The sequence below is a fragment of the Phyllobates terribilis genome, unplaced genomic scaffold (genome assembly GCF_046119375.1).
Source record: "Phyllobates terribilis strain yellow unplaced genomic scaffold, ASM4611937v1 Scaffold_1__5_contigs__length_1240528914, whole genome shotgun sequence".
Taxonomy (NCBI): Eukaryota; Metazoa; Chordata; class Amphibia; order Anura; family Dendrobatidae; genus Phyllobates; species Phyllobates terribilis.
Window position 1 is genome coordinate 1,056,620,971 of NW_027362761.1, and position 23,538 is coordinate 1,056,644,508.

Consider the following 23,538-nt stretch of genomic DNA (forward strand, 5'->3'; position numbering starts at 1 on the left):
CATGGGAGACAGCTGCGGGCGCACTGAGGCCAACAATAGCAGCCACCTGTACATCCAGAGCCCTGATGGTTTGGCGTGAACAGCTAGACAGTCAGTTGAAGAATGGGACTTCTAGGAAAGACATTATTTCTTCCCTTCCACTGGTTCAGGGGGCGGCAGCTTTTCTTGCTGATGCATCTGTGGACTCGGTGAGGTTGGCAGCAAAATCAGCAGCACTGTGAAATGCGGCTCGGCGAGCCTTGTGGATTAAATGCTGGCCAAGGGATTTACAGACTAAATCCAGACCGTGCACAATCCCGTGCGAAGGAGAATACCTCTTTGGTCAGACCATGGATGACTTATTGGAGAAAGCTGGGGACCCTAAGAAGGGGTTTCAATCACTACCTCTACCCTCCTTTAAGAGATCGTTCCGGAAGAGGAAATTTTTCCGGAAAAGATATTTCAGGGAGCAAGACAAGTCTGACGAAAGGGGTCGAAAAGGTAGAGGTCTACTCTTTGGTCCGTCTCCAAAAATTGAGCAGAAGCCAGGGGATACACAATCAGCCCAGGTGGGAGGGAGATTGTCATTTTTTTTTTGTCCCAGATTTCTCATAGTAATTGGATTTTAAGCCTGATTAAGTATGGTCTTAAATTTCAATTTAAAGCATTGCCTCACAAAAGATTCATGGTTGTTCCCTCCAGTTCTTCCCCAGAACGCCAGGCTGCCCTTGTTTTGGAAATACAAGCCCTAATAAGAAAGCACGTCCTGATTGAGGTTCCGGAGGCGGAAAAGGGTCTCTGTTTCTACTCCCTGCTCTTCTTGATTCCGAAACCGGATGGAAGTTTCAAGACAATCATAAATCTGAAATCCCTGAATAATTTCCTTAAAATACATACCTTTAAAATGGAGTCTTTAAAATCCGTAATAAAGTTACTTTTTCCCCACAGCTATATGGTAGTGCTCGATCTCAAAGATGCGTATTACCATATCCCAATTCATAGTGACTATCAGAAATACTTGAGGCTGGCCATTGAAATTGACGGGGTGGTTAAACACTTTCAATACACTGCACTCCCCTTTGGTTTAGCTATAGCCCCGCGAGTTTTTACTAAAGTAATGGCGGAAGTTATGGCCCATGTAAGAGAAAGGGACATTCTAATTATCCCTTACCTGGATGATCTCCTGATAGTGGGGAACTCGTTTGTTCAGTGCGAGACCCACCTGCGGGAGGCCATGTCGGTCTTAAAGAGCTTGGGGTGGTTTCTAAATTTAGAAAAGTCTAGACTATCTCCACTCAAGGTACATCAATATCTGGGGGTCATATTAGATTCTAGGAAACGGCTATGTTGTCTTCCAGAAGAAAAAATTGATAGAGTCCGGGGGTTGGTAGCACAGTGTATACGTAAACCTTCTATGTCACTCCGTAAGGCCATGTCACTATTGGGAACCTTCACCTTCACTTTTCCCGCGGTTCGTTGGTCACAATTACATTCAAGAGCTTTTCAGTGGGATGTGTTGTACAATAACGCAGCTTTAGAGGGGCATCTAGACCGTGAGTTTACGCTAGGTCCTCGTGCCATACGGTCCCTTCGTTGGTGGTTACGACAAGACAATCTTGCTAATGGGGTTCCCTGGGAATGTAGTCCAACTGCAGTCTTGTCCACTGATGCAAGTGCTACAGGTTGGGGAGCTCACTTTGAAGGGAAATTAGTGCAGGGAACCTGGTCTAGCAGTGAGCGACAGTTGTCATCAAATGTTAAGAAGCTTCTGGCGGTGCAGCATGCGTTCAACGAGTTCCTTATATATTTACAGGGCCAGCATGTCTGTATACTCTCGGACAGTCAAGTCACGGTAGCTTACATAAACCACCAAGGGGGAACCCGCTCAAGAAACTTGATGAGGGTAGCGAACACACTTTTGCTGAAAGCCGAAGATCATTGTCCCTCTCTTTCGGCTACTCATCTAAAAGGGAAGGAAAACATCACAGCGGATTTCCTCAGCCGTACTTCTGTAAAAGAGGGAGAGTGGTCCCTAAATACGCAAATATTCTCCAGAATCGTAGAAACATGTGGGGCCTTCCGACTGTGGACTTATTCGCAACAAGGGCCAATTGGAAAGTGAAACATTTTTGTTCCTTAGACCCCAGAGAAGGACCCCTGGCAGTGGACGCCTTCATGGTTCCCTGGAGATTTCCTCTGGCATATGCCTTCCCTCCCATGACCCTGCTCCCAGCAGTGATAAGAAAGATCAGGGCAGACCGGGCCAGAAGACCGTGGTTCCCTTGTCTCCGGAAGATGTCATATCAGATCCCTGGGTTCTTCCGGAGATTCCGGACCTCCTCACTCAGGGGCCACTTTCCCATCCTCCAGCCCCGAGTCTACATTTGACGGCGTGGAATTTGAGAGGGTGTTATTGACCAACAAAGGATTCCCCGCAAATGTAGTGAATACTCTCTTGGCTAGCAGAAAACCTGTTACCACCCGTATTTATGCCAGGACCTGGAGGAAGTTTCTGTCCTTTGCAGAAGTTAAGGTGGAGGAGGGGCCCCTATTGGGAAAATTCTGGAATTTCTGCAGCGGGTCTTAGAATTAGGTCTCACTACCAGTACCTTGAAAGTACAGGTGTCGGCGTTGGGAGCTTTATTTTCTTCCAATATTGCAGATAACTATTGGATAGCCTGTTTTATAAAAGCTTCCTTTAGGTGTAGACCCATAACAAAGTAAAGATGTCTCCCTGGGATTTGAATTTTGTCTTAGATGCCTTGACCAGTCCTCCTTTTGAGCCACTAGATTTAGTCTCCCCCAAAATTATTTTTCTAAAGACTGTCCTGTTAGTAGCCCTAACTTCAGCCAGGAGAGTCAGTGACCTACAGGCCCTTTCAATATGCCCTCCATTTACGCAAATTCTGGACGATAGGCTGGATCAGGTTTTAATATAATCCTTTCTTCCTAAAGTGGCCACTCGATTCCATAGAACCCAGGAGAGAGTTCTCCCGACTTTTTGCTTCCCGCCCAAAAATCAAAAGGAGGAGAGGCTTCACACTTTAGACGTTAGGAGGTGCGTACTAAAGTACTTAGAAGTATCACGTGGATTTAGAAAGGATAAGTCCCTATTTATATGCTATCAGGGGGCTAGAAAGGGTTGTAAGGCCTCAAAGGCTACAATCGCTAGATGGATCAGGGAGGCCATTTCCCTCGCATACTCCTCAGGGGATAAAGAGATACCGGAGGGATTGAGGGCGCATTCTACCAGAGCGGTATCAACCTCCTGGGCGGAGAAGACAGGGTTTTCCATTGAGGAAATTTGTAAGGCTGCCACTTGGTCTTCTCCCTCTACTTTCTATAGGCACTATAGATTGGATCTGGGTGGCTCTGCAGATCTCGCTTTCGGGAGAAGGGTGCTTCAAGCTGTGGTCCCTCCCTAATTTCCTTCGGCTCTGTAATTCTCTCACGTGGTGCTGTCATGGGAGACCGAATAAAGCCTTAGTTACTTACTGGTAACGGGATTTTTCGGAGCCCATGACAGCACCTTTATATTCCCTCCCTTCACTGGTGTTGTGCACTCCCGTAGAGTTGATTTCTTTTTGTGCACCCTTGCAGGAAATTGATGAAAAGTAATGTACTTAATGTGATTATGTTTTGTTATAACTAACCTTGGCGGTACTCTCATGCTCTGTTAACTAAACTGAGGCGGGAAGAGAGGGCCGCCCTTTTTAACCTGTAGGTTTCCTGTCCTTGATGGGCGGATCCTCTCTCTCACGTGGTGCTGTCATGGGCTCCGAAAAATCCCTTTACCGGTAAGTAACTAAGGCTTTCCTGGCTCTTTGTCACAGGAGAGCTGTTTTACTGCCTTCCTGACATCTTCCTGTGAAGAGCATCGACATCCTTGTTGTTCTGTACCTTGGGCAGGCGAACAATGGCCTTGTCGTTGATATCGGCAGGGCGATTAAGGACACTGTTGAAGTGCTCAGCCCACCTTTCCAGCATCTGTTTCTTTTCTGTCAGCAGCTTGGTTCCATCCGCGTTGAGGAGAGATGAGGAGTTGGAAGATTGGGGTCCATCATAGAAGCGCTTGAGGTTATGGCTGTGTGCATAGCCCTGGATTTCGTCAGCCTTCTTGCTGAACCAACTGTCCTGCATCTCGCATATCTTTCTTTTTATGCTGGGAAAGGCATCCTTCCTGGCTGCCAACATGGGGTTGTTTTGATGTACTTTGTACTGCTGATGCTTTTCTTCTAGGAGTGCCTTTATTTCTTTAGTCATTTCATCAAACCAATCTTGGTTACTTTGGGCTGCTGGTCCGAGATGCTCCAGGGCAGTATTGTAAATGGCATCTTTAAGAATCGTCCACTTTTCTTCAATGCTGGTCTCGTCTGACTGTGGTGTGTTTGACAGTCTGCCGTAAAGGTCAATGGCAAATTCCTCTGCAACGCTTCTGCTTTGCAGCATGGAGGCATTCAGCCTCTTTGAAGTCTTCTACCCTTGGGGTCTCCTCAGTGGCAGAATGCAAAGCCTGCACTTGGACACTGAGGCAGTGGTCGGTCCAACAGTCAGCACCACACATGGCTCACGTTACTCTAAAGTACATCCTATCCCTCTTCCTGGAAATGACTTAGTCAATGAGATGCCAGTGCCTGGAGCGTGGGTGCATCCACGATGTCTTGCGAGTAGGTAGATTGAATAGAGTGTTGGTGATGACAATGTCATGTGTGGCCCACATCTTGAGAAGCAGAAGGCCATTGCTATTACACTTGCCAATGCCGTGTCTCCTAATGACTCCTTCCCAATTTTGATAGTCTGTTCCCACTCTGGCATTAAAGTCTCCGAGTTTAATTAGCTTTTCTGTGGGATTACTGAGCAAAGGATAAGTTCTATGATGAACTTGACAAACTTAATGTCACTTGGATTGGTCATTGTGGGAGCATGGGGCTCGGATGAGCTTTCGCACTAAAAGTGTGTTGGAGAATGCCACCAAGTTTGCTTTTACTCAAATTATATATAAAAATTATACACAGTTCTGTGCAAAAGTTCTCGGCAGGTGTGGGGAAAATGCTGAAAATACAAGTGAAAATTATGTTCATTATCACCTGTCTATCATTGGTTACTCCTACATCTGACTATAATACTAAAAAATCCCTGACTTTTTGTGGAAGGGTATCTAGAAGGATTGATGCTTTCATTCTGCATTGAAGGCAAAAGGGTGGTCATAAAAAAAATATTACTTTGATTTTCTCTTTTGTGCATTTACTTTGCATTTTAATTGATAAAATTAAGCTATTAACAGTTGCATTTTGAAATCATTCTGACCTTGAAGCATTTTTCCCACACCTGCCTAAAGTGTTTGAATGTGTGATATATATATATACATACATACAGTATACATTCTTGGCTTGATACTATAAGATCCAACTTATTCCTTTTAGTATGATGATCGTATAGATCAGGGATGTCAAACTCCAACACACAGAGGGCCAAAATGAAAGACTTGGACAAAGTCGTGGGCCAACCAGTATACAGTATAATGGGCCTCACATAGTCCTCCATACAGAATAATGGCCCCACATAGGGGTGATGGTTCTGGTGTCGCGGGTTCAAAAGCACCTGCCCTGTGGGCTAGATTTGGCCCACGGGCTAGAGTTTGACATTTATGGTATACATAGTGTCTACACGAAGCAATATATATTCCTCATTATGTGTTTTAACAATAACCGTAATATCAACGCAAAGATGTGGTATTTGACATCCTTTGCTGTGCATTGTAAGATTATGTACATATACCGATAGGGTGACATCTTTGGGGGACACAAACTATAGGTTATTTGCTGTCACCTGGAAACTGATAACATGTATTCTTAGTAAGAAAAAAGTTGTACCCCTCTTAAACAGACTACAGCTGACCTGCTGACACAGAGCTATTCAGATGTCACTTTGTAGGTCAGTTTGCACACATGGACTAGGGAGTACTCTGGCCTCGTTTAAGTTGAGTCAGTCCAGCTAACTGAGACCCCTGAGGTCACTGGTGAACCAGACTGGTCCTTATGCGCCGATCAGAGACGTCTATCCAGCAAGGTGGGGTTTTTCTTTTGAGTTCTCTTCCATCAGGAAAATTTCCGACCGGTGGTTCTCACCTCTCACTCCTCTTCTCCCGGACAGGGTTAGTTTTGTTCTGGCACCTTCCTTTCTCCCTAGCATGTTTTCTTCCTTCCAACGTAAGGAAGGACAGCAAGCTTGATATTATGTGTTTCACATCTCATCTCTGAGAGCTTCATGCACATCCTGATGTAGTCAGAGCTGTGTAGCTTTACCAGTCTCCCACTCCTCAATTCAAACATCCGGTTGCCATCTCGGTAGTCTTCTGCAGAGATCGAGCTGCCTTTAGGGCTACTACTGATCGCTGCATTCGTTATCCTATTCCGGAAGACCGTGCTGAGCTAGGGCATGGCTCACTCCACCTGAGAGGTAGTAACTTCTTGGATCATACACTTACAGTCGTCTGTTCTGCTCAGTAAGTCCACTGCTAGGTCTTCAAGTCACCTCTCTGCAGAATCTTTGCGTCAGCAGACGCTAGTGTAGACAGAAGGGCACTGGAAGTGTCAGCTGCTCGGGTAGTAACCTGAGGGATTGCTGCTTCTTAGGCATTCTATTTATTATTTAAAAAAAATACCAAAGTGCTGGAAGCCTGCTGTCAATCGGCAGTCGCGGCCTGTCAACAGAGCATACCGGAAGATGAAGTGCTGCTCTGTTGTTGTGGAGCACCTGAATCCCCGGCAGGAGGGTCCGTGTTCTCTCTGAACTGGTGCCGGGGACAACACGCAGGTAGTTAGAAACCACCTGCCTTTTACTTTTAGGCACAGAGTAAATAAACAAAGTCCTGGACACCCTCTAACTCCTTGGTGTCCACCTACTAGTAGTAGGAGCTATCGCCACCCTGTTCACCCCCAATGAACATGAAAAGTAGATTTTTTACAGTACGTAAAAAAAAAAAAAAAACTTTTCAATTGGAAATTAATAGATAATTACTACACGACGTGTGTCGTGTTTTATCAAAGAAACTAAAGACAAGACTAGATGATGAGCACAGCCACTATGATGACATTCACCAAAAGGCGGGGCGCTGCGATTGTGATGTGATCCAAAGTTTGAGTATTTTGCTTTCCTTCATGTTTCCCATTTGTCTCGCACCATATAGTTATGATCAAGCGAAAAACCTTCTTTCAAAAACAGTATTGCTTGCTCCTGCTTACTTTATACTGGGGGGCAACAAATCCGGGGAAGCCTGTGTGATCACCCGCTCCAGACAGTCCTGCCTAGATATTTGGGAGTAAGTATGAAGCCAGCGAAAAACCTCATGCTAACTGTACTGTAGAAATACTGACCTGGTGTCTCCGTATTTTAGGCTAAATATTCAGAAAGGCCAATGGTATGTCCTTGAAACAAACTACGACCATTGGAAGCCCCCTTTGCCTATTGATAACAGGAGGGCACCAGCCATGAAATGCATGAACAGGACTACCCAAAAGGTAATTTTGTGTTTGGGTTCATTTAATCACAAGCTTAAAAAATTCCAAAATTAAGCGTTAAGTCATCAATAAAATATTGTACCATTTTGCTGCTGAAGAATTTGCCTTACCTCTTTACATAGCTGCTGGAGCTACAGATAACACATACCACCAATGACAGTCATCTCTCTTGGCTTTGCATCTCCCTACTTTTTTTGCAAAAAAAAAAAATGTAATTTATGTCCTTACCCACAATAAAAAATCTAGAAGATAATCTCCCCTCATGTCTCTGAATTGTGCTGTGCTCTGAATAACTGCACATCTGCTGCCATGTACATTCTCAGTTGCCTTGTGGAAGGGTAGGTGAGGTCACGGGCATAAGATGCCAGAAGGATACTGTCACGTCTGCACTGACACTGACCACTTAAGCCTGTGTAAGCAGAGGATTGCATTGTACATAAAAACAGAACCCCTTTACCTTTGTATTCAAAGTATACCGCGGGTTAAATACTTTTTGAACACGTCACCAATTTTATAAGGAGATCTATTTCTAAAGGTGCTATTGACATGAAATTCTCATCAGATTCCGGTAACAACCCATCCAATCCACAAAGGCAAAGAAATCAAACCATAGATATCCATAAATTAACTTGTGTAATAATGAGAAATGACACAGAAAAATTATTGAAGACATGAAGAAAGAGGTGCTAAAAGCCATGGAAATTCATGACACCAGCTGAAATCTATCAGTAATTAGAAAGCATTCCTGCCACTTAGTGAAAAATATTAGGTGGTTCAACTGATGACCTATAAAAAGGTGTATAATTACCAAGGTCCTACACAAGAAACCTCTCATGATGAGTAAAACCAGTGAGCTGTCTGAAGACCTTCGCAACCTTCTTGTTGCAAAACATACTGATACCATTAGTTACAGAAGAAATTTCTAAACTACTGAAAGTTCCAGAGAGCACTGTTTGGGGCTATAATCCGGAAGTGGAAAGAACAACATTTCACCGTAAACAGATTCCGACCAGATGTTCTCCACCAGATTTCAGACAAAGGAGTGAAAAGAATGATCAAAAGAGTTGTCCAAGAGCCAGGGACCACCTGTGGAGAGCTACAGAAAGAAATAAGCACAATAAGGTATAATTGTTTCAAAGAAAACTATAAGTAATGCACTCAACCTCCATAGCCTGCATGCACGCTTACCATGCAAGACTCCATTGCTAAAGAAAAAGCATGTTCAAGAGAGTTTAAAATTTGCTCAACAACATTTAGACAAGCATGGGAGAACATAGTCTAGTGGGATGAGACCAAAATTAAACTCTTTGGATGCCGTAATACATGTTTGGAGGCCAAAAGGCACCGCATATCACCTCAAAAGCAACACACCAACAGTGAAGTTTATAGGTGGGAACATCATGGTGTGGGGCTGTTTTTCAGCATACGGCACTGGCAATCTTCATATTAAATGGACAAATGCACAGAGACATTCTTAATAAAAATCTCAAAATGACTTTTGTGTTTTCATTGGCTGTAAGCCATAATAATCAACATTAACAGAAATAAACACTTGAAATAGATCACTCTGTTTGTAATTACTCGATATAATGAGTTTCACTTTTTGTATTGAAAAACTGAAGTAAAGTAACTTTTTGATGCTATTCTAATTTATTGAGATGCACCTGTAAATTCAATAGAAAATGTTTGGAAGTAACTAAAGTTCAGCATTCATAAGAACCTTCAGTATGTGAAGAGGGTATATGTGGAAGAATGGGCCAAAATCACACCTGAGCAATGCATGCAACTAGTTTCTCCATACAGGAGGCGTCTTGAAGCTGTCATCCCCCAACAAAGGCTTGTGTACTGTACAAAGTATTAATTATATTTCATAGAATCATAGAATGTTAGAGTTGGAAGGGACCTCCTGGGTCATCTGGTCCAACCCTCTGCTCAAAGCAGGATTCACTAAATCATCTCAGACAGATATCTGTCCAGCCTCTGTTTGAAGACGTCCATTGAAGGAGAACTCAGCACCTCTCGTGGCCGCCTGTTCCACTCATTGATCACCCTAACTGTCAAAGTTTTTTTTCTAATATCTAATCTGTGTCTCCTCCCATTTAGTTTCATCCCATTGCTTCTAGTCTTTCCTTGTGCAAATGAGAATAAAGATGATCCTTCTACAATGTGACAGCCCTTGACATATTTGTAGACCGCTATTAAGTCTCCTCTCAGTCTTCTTTTTTGCAAGCTAAACATTCCCAAATCCTGTAACCGTTCCTCATAGGACATGGTTTGCAGACCGGTCACCATTCTGGTCGCTCTTCTCTGAACTTGCTCCAGTTTGTCAATGTCTTTTTTAAAATGTGGTGCCCAAAACTGGACACAGTACTCCTCTTTGGTCAGACCTCATCTGGAATAAAGTGCGATAATGACTTCACGTGATCTAGACTGTATGCTTCTGTTAATACATCCCAGAATTGTATTTGGCTTTTTTGCTGCTGCATCACACTGTTGACTCATGTTCAGTCTATGATCTATTAGTATACCCAAGTCTTTTTCACATGTGCTGTTGCTTAGCTCTATTCCTCCCATTCTGTGTATGCTTTTTTTCATTTTTATTGCCCAGATGTAGTACTTTGCATTTTTCCCTGTTAAAAACCATTCTGTTAGTTGCTGCCCACTGCTCCAGTTTATTTAGGTCTTTTTGAAGCCTCTCTCTCTCTTCTCTAGTGTTAGCTATCCCTCCTAGCTTTGTGTCATCAGCAAATTTTACCCTCAATTCCTTCATCTAAATCATTGATAAAGATGTTGAACAATTCAGGTCCCAGGACAGAGCCCTGTGGTACCCCACTTGAGACATTCATCCAACTGGATGTGAAGCCATTTACAACCACCCTTTGAGTCCGATCACTAAGCCAGTTATGAATCCACCTAACAGTTGCCTTGTCCATTCCATACTTGGTCATTTTTTCAATAAGAATGGTGTGAGATACTTTGTCAAATCAAGATATACTATATCTACAGCATTTCCCTGATCCACCCAGTCAGTGATTCTGTCATAGAAGGAAATTAAGTTAGTCTGACATGACTTGTTAGTTACAAACCCATGCTGACTCTGGTTAATCACTTCATTCTTATCCAGGTACTTACATACATGTTGTTTAATAATTTGTTCAAAGATCTTTCCTGGTATAGAAGTCAGACTCACCGGCCTATAGTTCCCTGGGTCCACCTTCTTCCCCTTTTTGAAGATAGGAACAACATTTGCTCTTCTCCAGTCTTCTGGGACTTCTCCTGTTCTCCAAGAATTTTCAAAGATTATGGAGAGTGGTTCTAAAACTTCTTCTACGATCTCCTTCAGTACTCTGGGGTGTAATTCATCTGGACCTGGAGACTTGAACTCATTTATGTTAGCTAAATATTCCCTCAGTCTTTCTGTTTACAGATAACCTGGATTATTCTATTCCTTTAATAGGACAGTGAAGATCAGTTGATGTTACATTTTCTTTCTGAGAGAAAACTGATGCAAAATAGGAATTAAAAAGTTCGGCCTTCTCAACATCCTTTCTTACCATTTCACCATTTTCATCCTGTAAAAATCCTATAGCATCTTTGACTTTTCTTTTACTTTTGACATACCCCCCAAAATCCTTTTTTATTGCTTTTGACATCTCTTGCAAGCCTTAATTCATTGTCAGCTTTAGCTAACCTGATACGTGCCCTACAGGTTCTGCAGACTGCATTATAATCTTCTTTAGATATGCCTCCCTCTTTCCATTTAATCAACATTTCTTTCTTTCTTTTTAGCATGTGTTTAAGTTCTGTGTTCATCCATCCTGGTTTCCTTAAATGCTTCCCATTCTTCCTACTTTTCGGGATTGTTAACGATTGTGCTTTGAGAATCTCATTTTTAAAAATTTCTCATCCTTCCTGGACATTTTTGTCCTTAAGGACATCCAGCCATTGGATCCCTCTTATTCTCTTTCTGAGTCGCTTAAAATCTGCCTTTCTGAAATCTAACCTTGAAGTTTGAGTCTTCACATGTCTTCCTCCTCTAGTTATCCAAAATTCTATAATAGCATGATCGCTGCCTCCTAGGGTCCCACCTACTCTTACCTCCTCAACCATTTCCTCCTTGTTTATAAGGATTAGATCCAAAATAGCAGATCCCCTTGTTTTCTCCCATACCTTTTGGAGGATAAGAATTTGCTTGACCTGTTAGTTTTACTTGAGAGAGATTCCCAACAAATGTCTGGATAGTTGAAATCTCCCATGACCACTACGTCATATTTTTTGGAGAACTTGGTCATTTGATACATAAAGAGTTCATCCATATCTTCAGCTTGCCCAGGTGGCCTGTAGTAAATGCCTACAATGGTGTCCTTTCCGTTGTTCTCTCCTTGTATTCTTACCCAAACAGTTTCCACAGAACTCCCAGTCTCTGAAGCTTCAATCTCTGTGCAGATATACGCTTTTCTAACATACAATGCGACACCTCCTCCTCGTTTATCAAGTCTGTTTCTTGCAAATAAGTTGTATCCTTCTAGCCTTGTATTCCAATCATGTGTATCGTCCCACCAAGTTTCAGTGATTCCAATGACATCATATTTCTTTTCCTGTGTTAGTAGTTCCAATTCTCCTTGTTTGTTGCCCATGCTTTGTGCATTTGTATAAAAACATTTTAGTTTGTGATTGGTTTCTCTTCCTCCCATATTTTTATTATTTAAATTGTTTTGTCTTTGTTCTTCTTTTCCACTTCCAGTAGCAGAGATCTCAATAGTATTTGTCAGCTGTATGGCTTTTTCTGGCCTTTTGCTTCCCTTCCCACATTGTTCTAGTTTAAAGCTCTTCTGATGAGTGTAGCAAGGCGACTTCCAAATACATGTTTTTCCAGTCTTCGTAAGGTGCACCCCATCTCTAGCAAGTAGACCATCATATAGGTAATTCATTCCGTGATCCAGAAATCCAAATCCTTGTTGACGGCACCATCGACGTAGCCAGTTGTTCACCTGTAGAATCTTATTCCACCTCATTGTTCCATGGCCATCCACTGGGAGGATGGATGAGAAGACCACCTTCGCTCCCAATTCTTTCACTTTCTTGCCTAAGTTTTCAAAGTCACCTGCAGATGGTTTCCAGGTCCTTTCTTGCGGTGTCATTTGTCCCCACTTGTATTAGCGGGAATGGGTAGTGATCTGTAGGTCTGAAGAGTCTTGATATCCTGTCAGACACATCTTTAATTTTTGCACCTGGAAGACAACCTGAAGAGAAATGTGCTGTGTCTGGCCTGCAGATAGTGGCCTCTGTTCCTCTCAACAGGGAATCCCCCATGACCACCACTCTCTGTTTTTTCTTCACAACATTTTTCTTTCTCCATCCAGGAGGATTCTGAGGGCTTACAAGGTTATTCATTGTGGGCAAAGTCTTATCTTGCTGTATTTCTTCATGGTTCTCCTGCGTGAGAGCCTGGTACTGGTTCCTGAGCAGTATGGGTGCTGACTGCCTCTCGATCCTCCTGCTTCTGTGGGTCACATGCTTCCATTCCTCTGTTTCGTCAGGTGCAGTTCGAATTTCTTCTCTTTCTGAATCATGAACAGATAATTCTGCTCTGTCTAAGAACTCTTCACCTTCCTTAATGATTTTCAAGGTAGTTAACCTCTCTTCTAGATTTCGCAACTTTTCCTCCAACAGGGACACAAGCTTGCATTTCTGGCATGTGAAGTTTGGCTTTTCCACTGGCAAGTCTGTGAACATGTAGCAGGATATGCAGCTCACCAAATGGCTCCTGGACTCTTCCATGTTCTTATTGTTAATGTGTTATGAAAACAGTGAAAAATGCTCCAAAATCCGCGCTCCAGTAGGCGCGCGGTTTACAGATGTCCTCCTTTCAGCTCCAACGGCCAAAATCCAGTGTTCTTTGAGACTCTTCACTTATCCCAAAATGCAGTGGGAATATGCAAATTATCTCCTCAGGACTCCTCCCCTGTTTTCAGTAAGCATGTTCAATACTCTTTCCCGGTGTCATTTTTTTCATTATTACACATGACTTAATTAATGGACATCTGTGGTTTGATTTCTTTGCCTGTGTGGATTGAATGGGTTGTTGGCTACGTATGGTGAAAACTTCATGTCAATAGCACCTTTACAATTATGTTTCCTTAGAAAATTGGCGACGTGTTCAATACTTATTTCACCTGCTGTATGATTGGATGTTACAGCTGCTGTGTATTCTGCATGTTGCTGCACCCCATCAGAGTGCAGTGTGAAACAGTCTGATCACCCAAACTCACCTTCTTGTTTTTTTTTTTTTTTTCATAAAACTGTATATTCTCCATGGTTGCAGACTACAAACAGACACATGGTGTAGTCTGATCCTTCAGTTCAGGGTGTCCCTCTCTTTGTTAACCTGTAGGCAGTAGGGGGCCAAGGAGGATGACACATGACTGGTATCAGGCTACACAGGTTTTCTATTTAATGTAACAATAGAGATGCATGGGAGCTGTGGACACAAATTGTAGAATATTTTACAATTATTTTTTTTAATCCAATATCTGAAATAAAAATTGTACATAACCAGGCGTGATTATTTGTTTTGTGGATGTTGCTGGACTATTATGTGCTTGATTCCCATGTTATTAAGCCCCATATAATTGTCTCTTACAGAACATTTCATTTGCCACAATCTATGACATGCTGTCAACAAAGCCTGTTCTTAACAAGGTGAGCATTATTTATTTATTTATTTTTAATGTTCTCTCCTTAAACGCTTTAAGGGCCTTTTACACGTAGCAGTGATCGGCAGAGCAATCGTTTGCACGAATGTTTGTTCCCGATCATTGTCCTGTAAACATCTCCAGCATTAAAACATCAAATGAAAAAAGTTCAAATGTCGTCGATGGCATCTTTAGTGCAGACAAAAAATAGCTTGTCGGCAGCACTTGTCCTTGTGGGAAGAGAGAATGTGCTGTCTACTGTAATGTATGAGGGGAGGGGGAACAAATGATGATGAAACTCTCCATGTGGTTGATGGGCTCTCCTCCTCTGTTTATTTGCCTGTTTTATCCCGTGTGGATTCTCACAGCTTCTATCAGCAAAGTTTATCAAATGGCATCACTCTGTATGGGGTTTTCTCCAAATGCCTTTTAATACAACCTTCCCTAATAGGAAACTGGAAAACCATGGCACTATATGTACATACTCTCCCCGATCATCTCTGTGCATTGCATACAGTGAACTACATGCAGATACGGTTGTGTTTGTGAAGATTTAGGGTTGAATTTTTTTGATTATTTTTGCATAATTTCCTTAGTGTATTCAGGTTATTGATCAGCCACTTACTTGCTATCTGCCCAAGCAGATAAATCTCTGTATTATCAGTAAAACTATAAAACTTGCTGAATATTTATTAATCTGCTCCTGCTGTCAGACCATATACAGGTCATCGCTGTCCACAATAGTTACTACTTCTAACAAGCATCCTCATGAATGGTGTAAGGGATGCCATGCAAAGACAGAAGGACACAGGCATTAGGGCAGATGGGGGAAATCGAATAATCAGTTGCAAAAAAAAAAAAAAAAGATGAGAAATACAATGCTCTCGCCTGTCTGCCCTGATGCCAAGGTCCTTCTGTCTTTGCTTTGCATCCCTTACACTAGTGATGATACTATTGTGGACACCATTGAACAGACAAAAGGATAAGTCTAACAACTTTCTGGTGAATGCTGAAATATATATTTTTTTTTTTTACCTAAATATAGCTTTATTTACAGAAGTGCTCACAGAATGCTGTAGAGTATACTGCATCTCCATGTTGCACAGACTTGTTTAGATTTTGTCCACTCTCCATTTCCTTATGCTGCCTGCTTTGTGTGTATTCCCTACAGCTAACTACATATACCACAATGATGTCCGTATCTGAGAGCAAGTTTGAAGCCTACCTCCGGGACTGCCCCGATCCCTGTATGCCTTGGTGAGGAGAACTAATGAGAAGGAACCGGACACTTCCGCCCCTTGTGCCGTATATAGGGGTAAAGAAGAAAGGCACCATTGTCATCTAACCAGGACAAAGTAATACATGATTGTAAACTGCTGCTATTGTAATTCTCTACTGAACCAAAGGCACTTGGGGGTGAGGGGGCTTTTATAAAAATCAGCTGTACATATTTGCATATGACCTCCTGATTTATTGTATCAATGAAATCTTTATAATGAAGCTCTGGCATTTGGAGCATAGATGATCTTCTTCACTTTCTACCTTTTTTCTCAGAGAGAACATTGTAGTGATGTTGCTCTTTTAATGCGGTTTTGACTCTTGAAGGTCTCCCATCTTTGTCATCTCAGTCCCACAGTCATACAATAGGTAGATAGATTAATGTATCACACTGGAGTAAGAGTCCTAAAATGTCATCTGACATGTACGATCTCTGGGGGAAAAGACCCAATCTGTTAATGTCTGATGCACAGATCTGGCATAAGGCAAATACCTGGATATTGTAATATTGCCAATAGAAATCTTGATAGATATTACTCCAGTTTGATGGACATTCTCAAAGTGCCAGGACTTGGTCCTCTGACTCTGCCCCACTGTGTAGATTTGGCCTAAATGGAAATATGAGATTTCAGCCTTGTGAAGAATTAGGTAAGCTCAAACTAACTAACATATGGTATAGAAAGCTTCTTCTGTTATTCCGACATATCAGAGGTTCTTTGGTTGGGGGTCTAGGCATTGAGACCCCACCTTTTACAAAGCTGTCATCGGAGCTTTGCTTCTGACTGCTTTTTGTGGCTGTACCAAGGAGACCTAAAGACAGCCGCTATAGCCAGTATATACCCCAATGATCACTTTCTATTGTAACCCTCCAATATTATGTCTGCCATGTCCCGTGTTCTCTATGCATGTAGGACACTAGAAATGGGCTGATATTCATTGTTTCATAGTTTTAAGGTCGAAAGAAGACGCAAGTCCATTGTGTCCCACCTACAGTGGGTACAGAAACTATTCAGACCCCTTTAAATTTTTCACTTTGTTTCATTGCAGCCATTTGGTAAATTCTAAAGTTATTTTTTTTCCTCATTAAAGTACACTCTGCACCCCATCTTGACTGAGCAAAAACAAATGTAGAAGTTTTTGCAAATTTATTAAAGAAAAACTGAAATATCACATGGTCATGAGTATTCAGACCCTTTGCTCAGTATTGAGTAGAAGCACCCTTTTGAGCTAGTACAGCCGTGAGTCCTCTTGGGAATGATGCAACAAGTTTTTCACACCTGGATTTGGGGATCCTCTGCCATTCTTCCTTGCAGATCCTCTCCAGTTCCATCAGGTTGGATGGTGAATGTTGGTGGACAGCCATTTTCAGGTCTCTCTAGAGATGCTCAATTGGGTTTAGGTGAGGGCTCTGGCTGGGCAAATCAAGAATGGTCACAGAGTTGTTCTGAAGCCACTCCTTTGTTATTTTAGCTGTGTGCTTAGGGTCATTGTCTTGTTGGAAGGTGAACCTTCGGCCAAGTCTGAGAACCAGAGCACTCTGGAAGAGTTTTTCATCCAGGATATCTCTGTACTTGGCCGCATTCATGTTTCCTTCAATTGCAACCAGTCATCCTGTCCCTGCCGCTGAAAAACACCCCCATAGCATGATGCTGCCACCACCATGTTTCACTGTTGGGATTGTATTGGGCAGGTGATGAGCAGGGCCTGGTTTTCTCCACATATACGGCTTAGAATTATCACCAAAAAGTTCTATCTTCGTCTCATCAGACCAGAGAATCTTATTTCTCATAGTCTGGGAGTCCTTCATGTGTTTTTGAGCAAACTGTATGCGAGCTTTCATATGTCTTGCACTGAGGAGAGGCTTCCGTCAGGCTACTCTGCCATAAAGGCCCGACTGGTGGAGGGCTGCAGTGATAGTTGACTTTGTGGAACTTTCTCCCACAGCCACAGTGATCTTGGGGTTCTTCTTTACCTCTCTCACCAAGGCTCTTCTACCACGTTTGGCTAGACGGCCAGGTCTAGGAAGACATCTGGTGGTCCCAAACTTCTTTCATTTAAGGATTATGGAGGCCACTGTGCTCTTAGGAACCTTGAGTAATGCAGAAATTCTTTTATAACCTTGGCCAGATCTGTGCCTTGCCACAATTCTGTCTCTGAGCTCCTTGGGCAGTTCCTTTTGAGCTCATGATTCTCATTTGGTCTGACATGCGTTGTGAGGTCTAGACAGGTGTGTGCCTTTCCAAATCAAGTTCTATCAGTTTAATTAAACACAGCTGGACTCCAACAAAGGAGTAGAACCATCTCAAGGAGGATCACAAGGAAATGGCCAGCATGTGACTTAAATATGAGTGTCTGAGCAAAGGGTCTGAATACTTATGACCATGTGATATTTTAGTTTGTCTTTTTTAATTTGCAAAAATTTCTACATCTTTGTTTTTTCAGTCAAGATGGGGTGCAGAGTGTACTTTAATGAGAAAAAAAATGAACTTTTTAGAATTTACCAAATGGCCGCAATGAAACAAAGAGTGAAAAATTTAAAGGGGTCTGAATACTTTCCATACCCACTGTATAACCTAACATGTAAATCTGGGTGCAGGCAAAAGCCCAATTTCTAGTAGTCCCAGAATCTGATCTTTGGGGCCTTTCCTTCCCCTGCTGATTTAAGAGGTTTCGTTCACGTCATGCAAAGGCATCCATTGGATGTATTCCTTATAGTGGGAAGGTTTTGCCATATTTCTATGGTAACTGTGTCCTAACTTTAGCTATTTGCCAACTTTTGCTGCCCTGGATATAGATTTCATGATAAGGATATACTTCTGTATGTGTAGCAGGCAATAATCGCCAAGGGTAGTAGGGCTTTGAAGTTCCTTCTGTGTAATTTATATAAAGTGGTGTGTCTCTTACGTTTCGGGCTATGTTCACACATGTCGGCTTTTTTGTTTGCTGTAAAGAATTATGTTTGCAAAATGGAAACAAATGTCGCGATCAGCAACGTTCTCGCCAGAATTCTTTGATTTGATTAGTTGCCTGTTAGAAATGGGTGGAGTCTAGACAGGAGGGGGCGTGGCTGAGTGCGGTGGCCGTTGTCAATTGAAAGATGCATTAAACTGATTAAGATGCGCACATCTCCCAATCACTTGAGTTAATTTTACTCCACTCCACCGTGGGCATGACCCAGCGTGCCATGGACACAGTTTTATCTACTTTCCCCAGTGGAAAGACGTGGCAGGTAATTCTCATGTAACGCCTATAATTGATTTTTCCGTAGAAGCAGCTGCAGAAACTCAAGCTGTGCCAATGTTATTTGTCCCGCCCAGATTCATCATTTTCGGGGGTGTTTAAGTCCATTTCCTTTTCTTTGAAGAATTTGGTGGCAAAAATGGCAACTAATGTTACAAAGTGGCCTAATTTGGTGCAAGTTCAAAATTGGTCTTTTTTTTTTTTTTTTTTCTGTCTTGAACTATTTTTGTGACTTTTTGTCACCAAAAGTCACACGTTTTGCAAAATGGCACAATTTATTTATTTTTTTTTTTTTTAAGTCGTAATTGATAAATCAGTCAAACATTTTGGAATTGCTCAACTCTGCCCACAAAGCTGAAAACATCATGCAATGTGTTATTTTTATTTGTTCTCTAATTTCCATAAAATGTTGAAGTTGCATTCACATGTTACTCCTGTAGTTTAAAAAAAAACATGACACCACATTATTGACAGGTAAATCCCATCATGCTACATCTAGAGCAAAAATTGAGCCAAAGTTGCATGTAACGTTGATAGATGATGGCTGATGATTTCCTAGGTACTGCAGTGACTCGGGCAGCTGTCCATGACAGAAGTTTGGGGATAGCACCAGTCTGAAGTTTGGGGACTTTTTTTTTTTTTCTCTTCTGCACCATTTACTGTAATATTGTGGAGAGCTATTGTACATAGTAACTTTATTTCCACGATTTCGTTTTGCTTGTAAACAAACTAAAAAATAAATATTAAAATCTAAACTCCTGGTGTTGTATCTTTTATTATTATTATAAGCTTAGTAAGCTAGAAATGTCATTTATGGCCTATCCTAAGGCAGATAGGAATCCATTCATAATGCCTCTGGAAGATCACAGAAGTGCCTCTGGTCAAATCTCCACCATTCTGATATTGATAGACAATGTATCCTAGAGATGTCAAAAGCACAGAAAACATCTTAAAGAGGACGTGTCGTAAGGTCGAAAGTTGCCAATTTTTGCCCTTTCTGTTCCCGTTGCTCCCTAGTTTGCAGTTTCTTTTCTTTAAATCCTCCCTATGGTCTCCTCTGGGGGGGGGGGTGTGGTGCTCGGTTCTCTGGGGGGCGTTTCAGTTGGATTCTCTGCAACTTTACACTGAGCCATGCCCCCTAGTTAAAATCATAATATTTTGTGCCAAATAAAAGGCCCATATCTCTGGAACTGTGGGAAGGATTTAAAAAACTACAGGAGAGCAGTAGAAATTACACAGCAGGCGCACATTTATAAGATTATCTCGGCACAGGAACATTTTATTTAAATACATTCAATTGTGGAACTTATTACTATTCATATCTGTTGATTAAAATTAGCTTTTGTTCGTGGGGAAAACCCCTTTACGTAATTGCATAAGCTTTGATGAATTCTGCGTCCGCCACCGCCATGCCCAGTCTCACCAATGCTCTACCCACTTAGGTGTGAAAAAGCCAAAAATTATGCAATTTTTGCCAAACACTAAAGTGTGCAAAAATGTTGCAATGTTTCAGATATGTTTTACTACAGAATTCTGGTGTAAACACTTTGATGAATCGGCCCCTATATCCCTTTAAAGCATAGCTCTGCAAACTGCAGCCTGCGGGCCACATCCAGCCCTCTGGCTGTTCCAGTCCGACCCGTGGGTCTGAAACAGTGGCCCACAGGCTCCACCTTGGCCGCCGCCTGCTGTCACCGCTATCTGCATCCTCGGGATAGTGGTGAATACTTTGGTGGAGGAGGGACAGCCAGATCCTTCAACCAATCAGCGTGTGCCTGACAGCAGAATTTAACATGCACAGTCAGGGGGTCGCGTCCCTCCACGCTCCCATCGTTGTGCCCGTGACATGATTGTTGGGTGCCGATCCGTTGTCATGAGAGCTGAGGCTCTGCTGAAGTTTTAGCACATAGGTTACAATGGGTTCATACAGTCATGGCCAAAAGTTTTGAGAATGACACCAAAATGATATTTTCACATGATCTGCTGGCCTCTGGTTTTTCTTAGTGTTTGTCTGATGTTTATATCACATACAGAAATATAATTGCAATCATATTATTAGTACCAATAGGTTATATTGACAGTTAGAATGAGTTAATGCAGCAAGTCAATATTTGCAGTGTTGCCCCTTCTTCTTCAAGACCTCTGTAATTCTCCCTGGCATGCTCTCAATCAACTTTTGGACCAAATCCTGACTGATAGCAGTCCATTCTTGCATAATCAATGCTTGCATTTTGCCAGAATTTGTTGGTTTTTGTTTGTCCACCCGTCTCTTGATGATTGACCACAAGTTCTCAATGGGATTAAGATCTGGGGAGTTTCCAGGCCATGGACCCAAAATCTCTATGTTTTGTTCCATGAGCCATTTAGTTATCACCTTTGCTTTATGGCAAGGTGCTCCATCATGCTGGAAAAGGCATTGTTGGGCGCCAAACTGCTCTTGGACGGTTGGGAGAAGTTGCTCTTGGAGGACATTCTGGTACCATTCTTTATTCATGGCTGTGTATTTAAGGCAAGACTGTGAGTGAGCCGATTCCCTTGGCTGAGAAGCAACCCCACACATGAATGGTTTCAGGATGCTTTACAGTTGGCATGAGACAAGACTGGTGGTAGCGCTCACCTCTTCTTCTCCGAATAAGCTGTTTTCCAGATGTCCCAAACAATCGAAAAGGGGATTCATCAGAGAAAATGACTTTGCCCCAGTCCTCAGCAGTCCACTCCCTGTACCTTTTGCAGAATATCAGTCGATCCCTGATGTTTTTTCTGGAGAGAAGTGGCTTCTTTGCTGCCCTCCTTGAAACCAGCCCTTGCTCAAAGAGTCTCCGCCTCACAGTGCATGCAGAAGCACTCACACCAGCCTTCTGCCATTCCTGAGCAAGCTCGGCACTGCTGGTAGTCCAATCCCGCAGCTGAAACAGTTTTAAGATACGGTCATGGCGTTTGCTGGTCTTTCTTGGGCGCCCTGGAGCCTTTTTGACAACAATGGAAGCTCTCTCCTTGAAGTTCTTGATGATGCGATAGATTGTTGACTGAGGTGCAATCTTTGTAGCTGCGATACTCTTCCCTATTAGGCCATTTTTGTGCAGTGCAATGATGGCTGCACGTGTTTCTTTAGAGATAACCATGGTTAACTGAAGAGAAACAATGATACCAAGAACCAGCCTCCTTTTAAAGTGTCCAGTGATGTCATTCTTACTTAATCATGACTGATTGATCGCCAGCCCTGTCCTCATCAACACCCACACCTGTGTTAATGGATCAATCACTAAAACGATGTTAGCTGCTCCTTTTAAGGCAGGACTGCAACGATGTTGAAATGTGTTTTGGGGGTTAAAGTTCATTTTCTGGGCAAATATTGACTTTGCAAGTACAGTAATTGCTGTTAAGCTGATCACTCTTTGACATTCAGGAGTATATGCAAATTGACATTACAAAAAATGAAGCAGTAAACTTTGGAAAATTACTATTTGTCTCATTCTCAATACTTTTGGCCATGACTGTATGTGTGTGGTCCCTACTGCATATGGGCTGAAAATACACCTGTGAATGTACCGATTGCAGAAATTCCTGCAGCTGAAAATTGGTTCCATTTGTCCTAACAGGGTGGTTTCAGATGAATAGTTTGCAACATGTGACCATACCCTTACAGTCTGGGGCGTACATAGAATGTCTAATAACCCCCCCCCCCCCCCTCCCAGCAAAAAAAAAAAATGGTAACATTCAGCAGGGTCACAGAAGAGCATTATCTCACAACTTTGCAGTTCTTACAAAGTAATTTTCCTCCTTCCGGTTAGCCTCTAGATTGCCCCTTTTATTGCACCTATACAGTATGATGCCAACAAAAGTGACACACAAACACAGTATGATACCCCCATGGTGAATTCCTCCATAGTTGCCTCCACATGCACAGTAAGATGACCCTACTGTACCCCACTTCAACTCACCTTGCAAGGTATGATGACCCTAACACAGCACTCTCCCCCAAATGTTACCCCCAAACAGCCCTCCATACAGTATAATGGCCCCACTAGCCCTCCACACAAACCTTCACACTATATAATTGTCTGCATACAGTGTAGTGACCACCACATAGTCCTCCATAAAGGATAAAGGCTCCCACATAGCCCTCCAAATATTATAATGGCCCACACCTAGCCCTCCAAATATTATAATGGCCCACATTGCCCTCCATATGGTATATTGCACCCCATAGGCCTCCGTATAGTATAATGCACTCCCCATAGGCCTCCAAATAATACACTGCTCAAAAAAACAAAGGGAACACTCAAATAACACATCCTAGAGCTGAACGAATGAAATATTCTCATTGAATACTTTGTTCTGTACAAAGTTGAATGAGCTGACAACAAAATCACACAAAAATCATCAATGGAAATCAAATTTATTAACCAATGGAGGCCTGGATTTGGAGTCACCCCCAAAATTAAAGTGGAAAAACACACTACAGGCTGATTGAACTTTGATGTAATGTCCTTAAAACAAGTCAAAATGAGGCTCAGTATTGTGTGTGGCCTCCACGTGCCTGTATGACCTCCCTACAATGCCTGGGCATGCTCCTGATGAGGTTGCCGATGGTCTCCTGTGGGATCTCATCCCAGACCTGGACTAAAGTATCCGCCAACTCCTGGACAGTCTGTGGTGCAACTTGACGTTGGTGGATGGAGCGAGACATGATGTCCCAGATGTGATCAATCGGATTCAGGTCTGGGGAACTGGCAGGCCAGTCCATAGCTTCAATGCCTTCATCTTGCAGGAACTGCTGCCGCACTCCAGCCACATGAGGTCTGGCATTAGGAGGAACCCAGGGC

The 23,538-nt window shown here is 42.5% G+C and overlaps 1 protein-coding gene across 1 annotated transcript in view; it reads left to right on the top strand.

Annotated features, from left to right (window-relative positions):
- ASAH1 (N-acylsphingosine amidohydrolase 1) overlaps positions 1-19,467 on the top strand; it is a 37,314-nt gene extending 17,847 nt beyond the window's left edge. Inside the window, exons 11-14 of the mRNA XM_073645379.1 lie at positions 7,169-7,300; positions 7,376-7,499; positions 14,145-14,201; positions 15,366-19,467. Of these exons, the coding sequence (XP_073501480.1) occupies positions 7,169-7,300; positions 7,376-7,499; positions 14,145-14,201; positions 15,366-15,455 (403 nt within the window). The 3' untranslated portion in view covers positions 15,456-19,467. The remainder of the gene's footprint in view (positions 1-7,168; positions 7,301-7,375; positions 7,500-14,144; positions 14,202-15,365) is intronic.
- Positions 19,468-23,538: the final 4,071 nt, after the last annotated feature.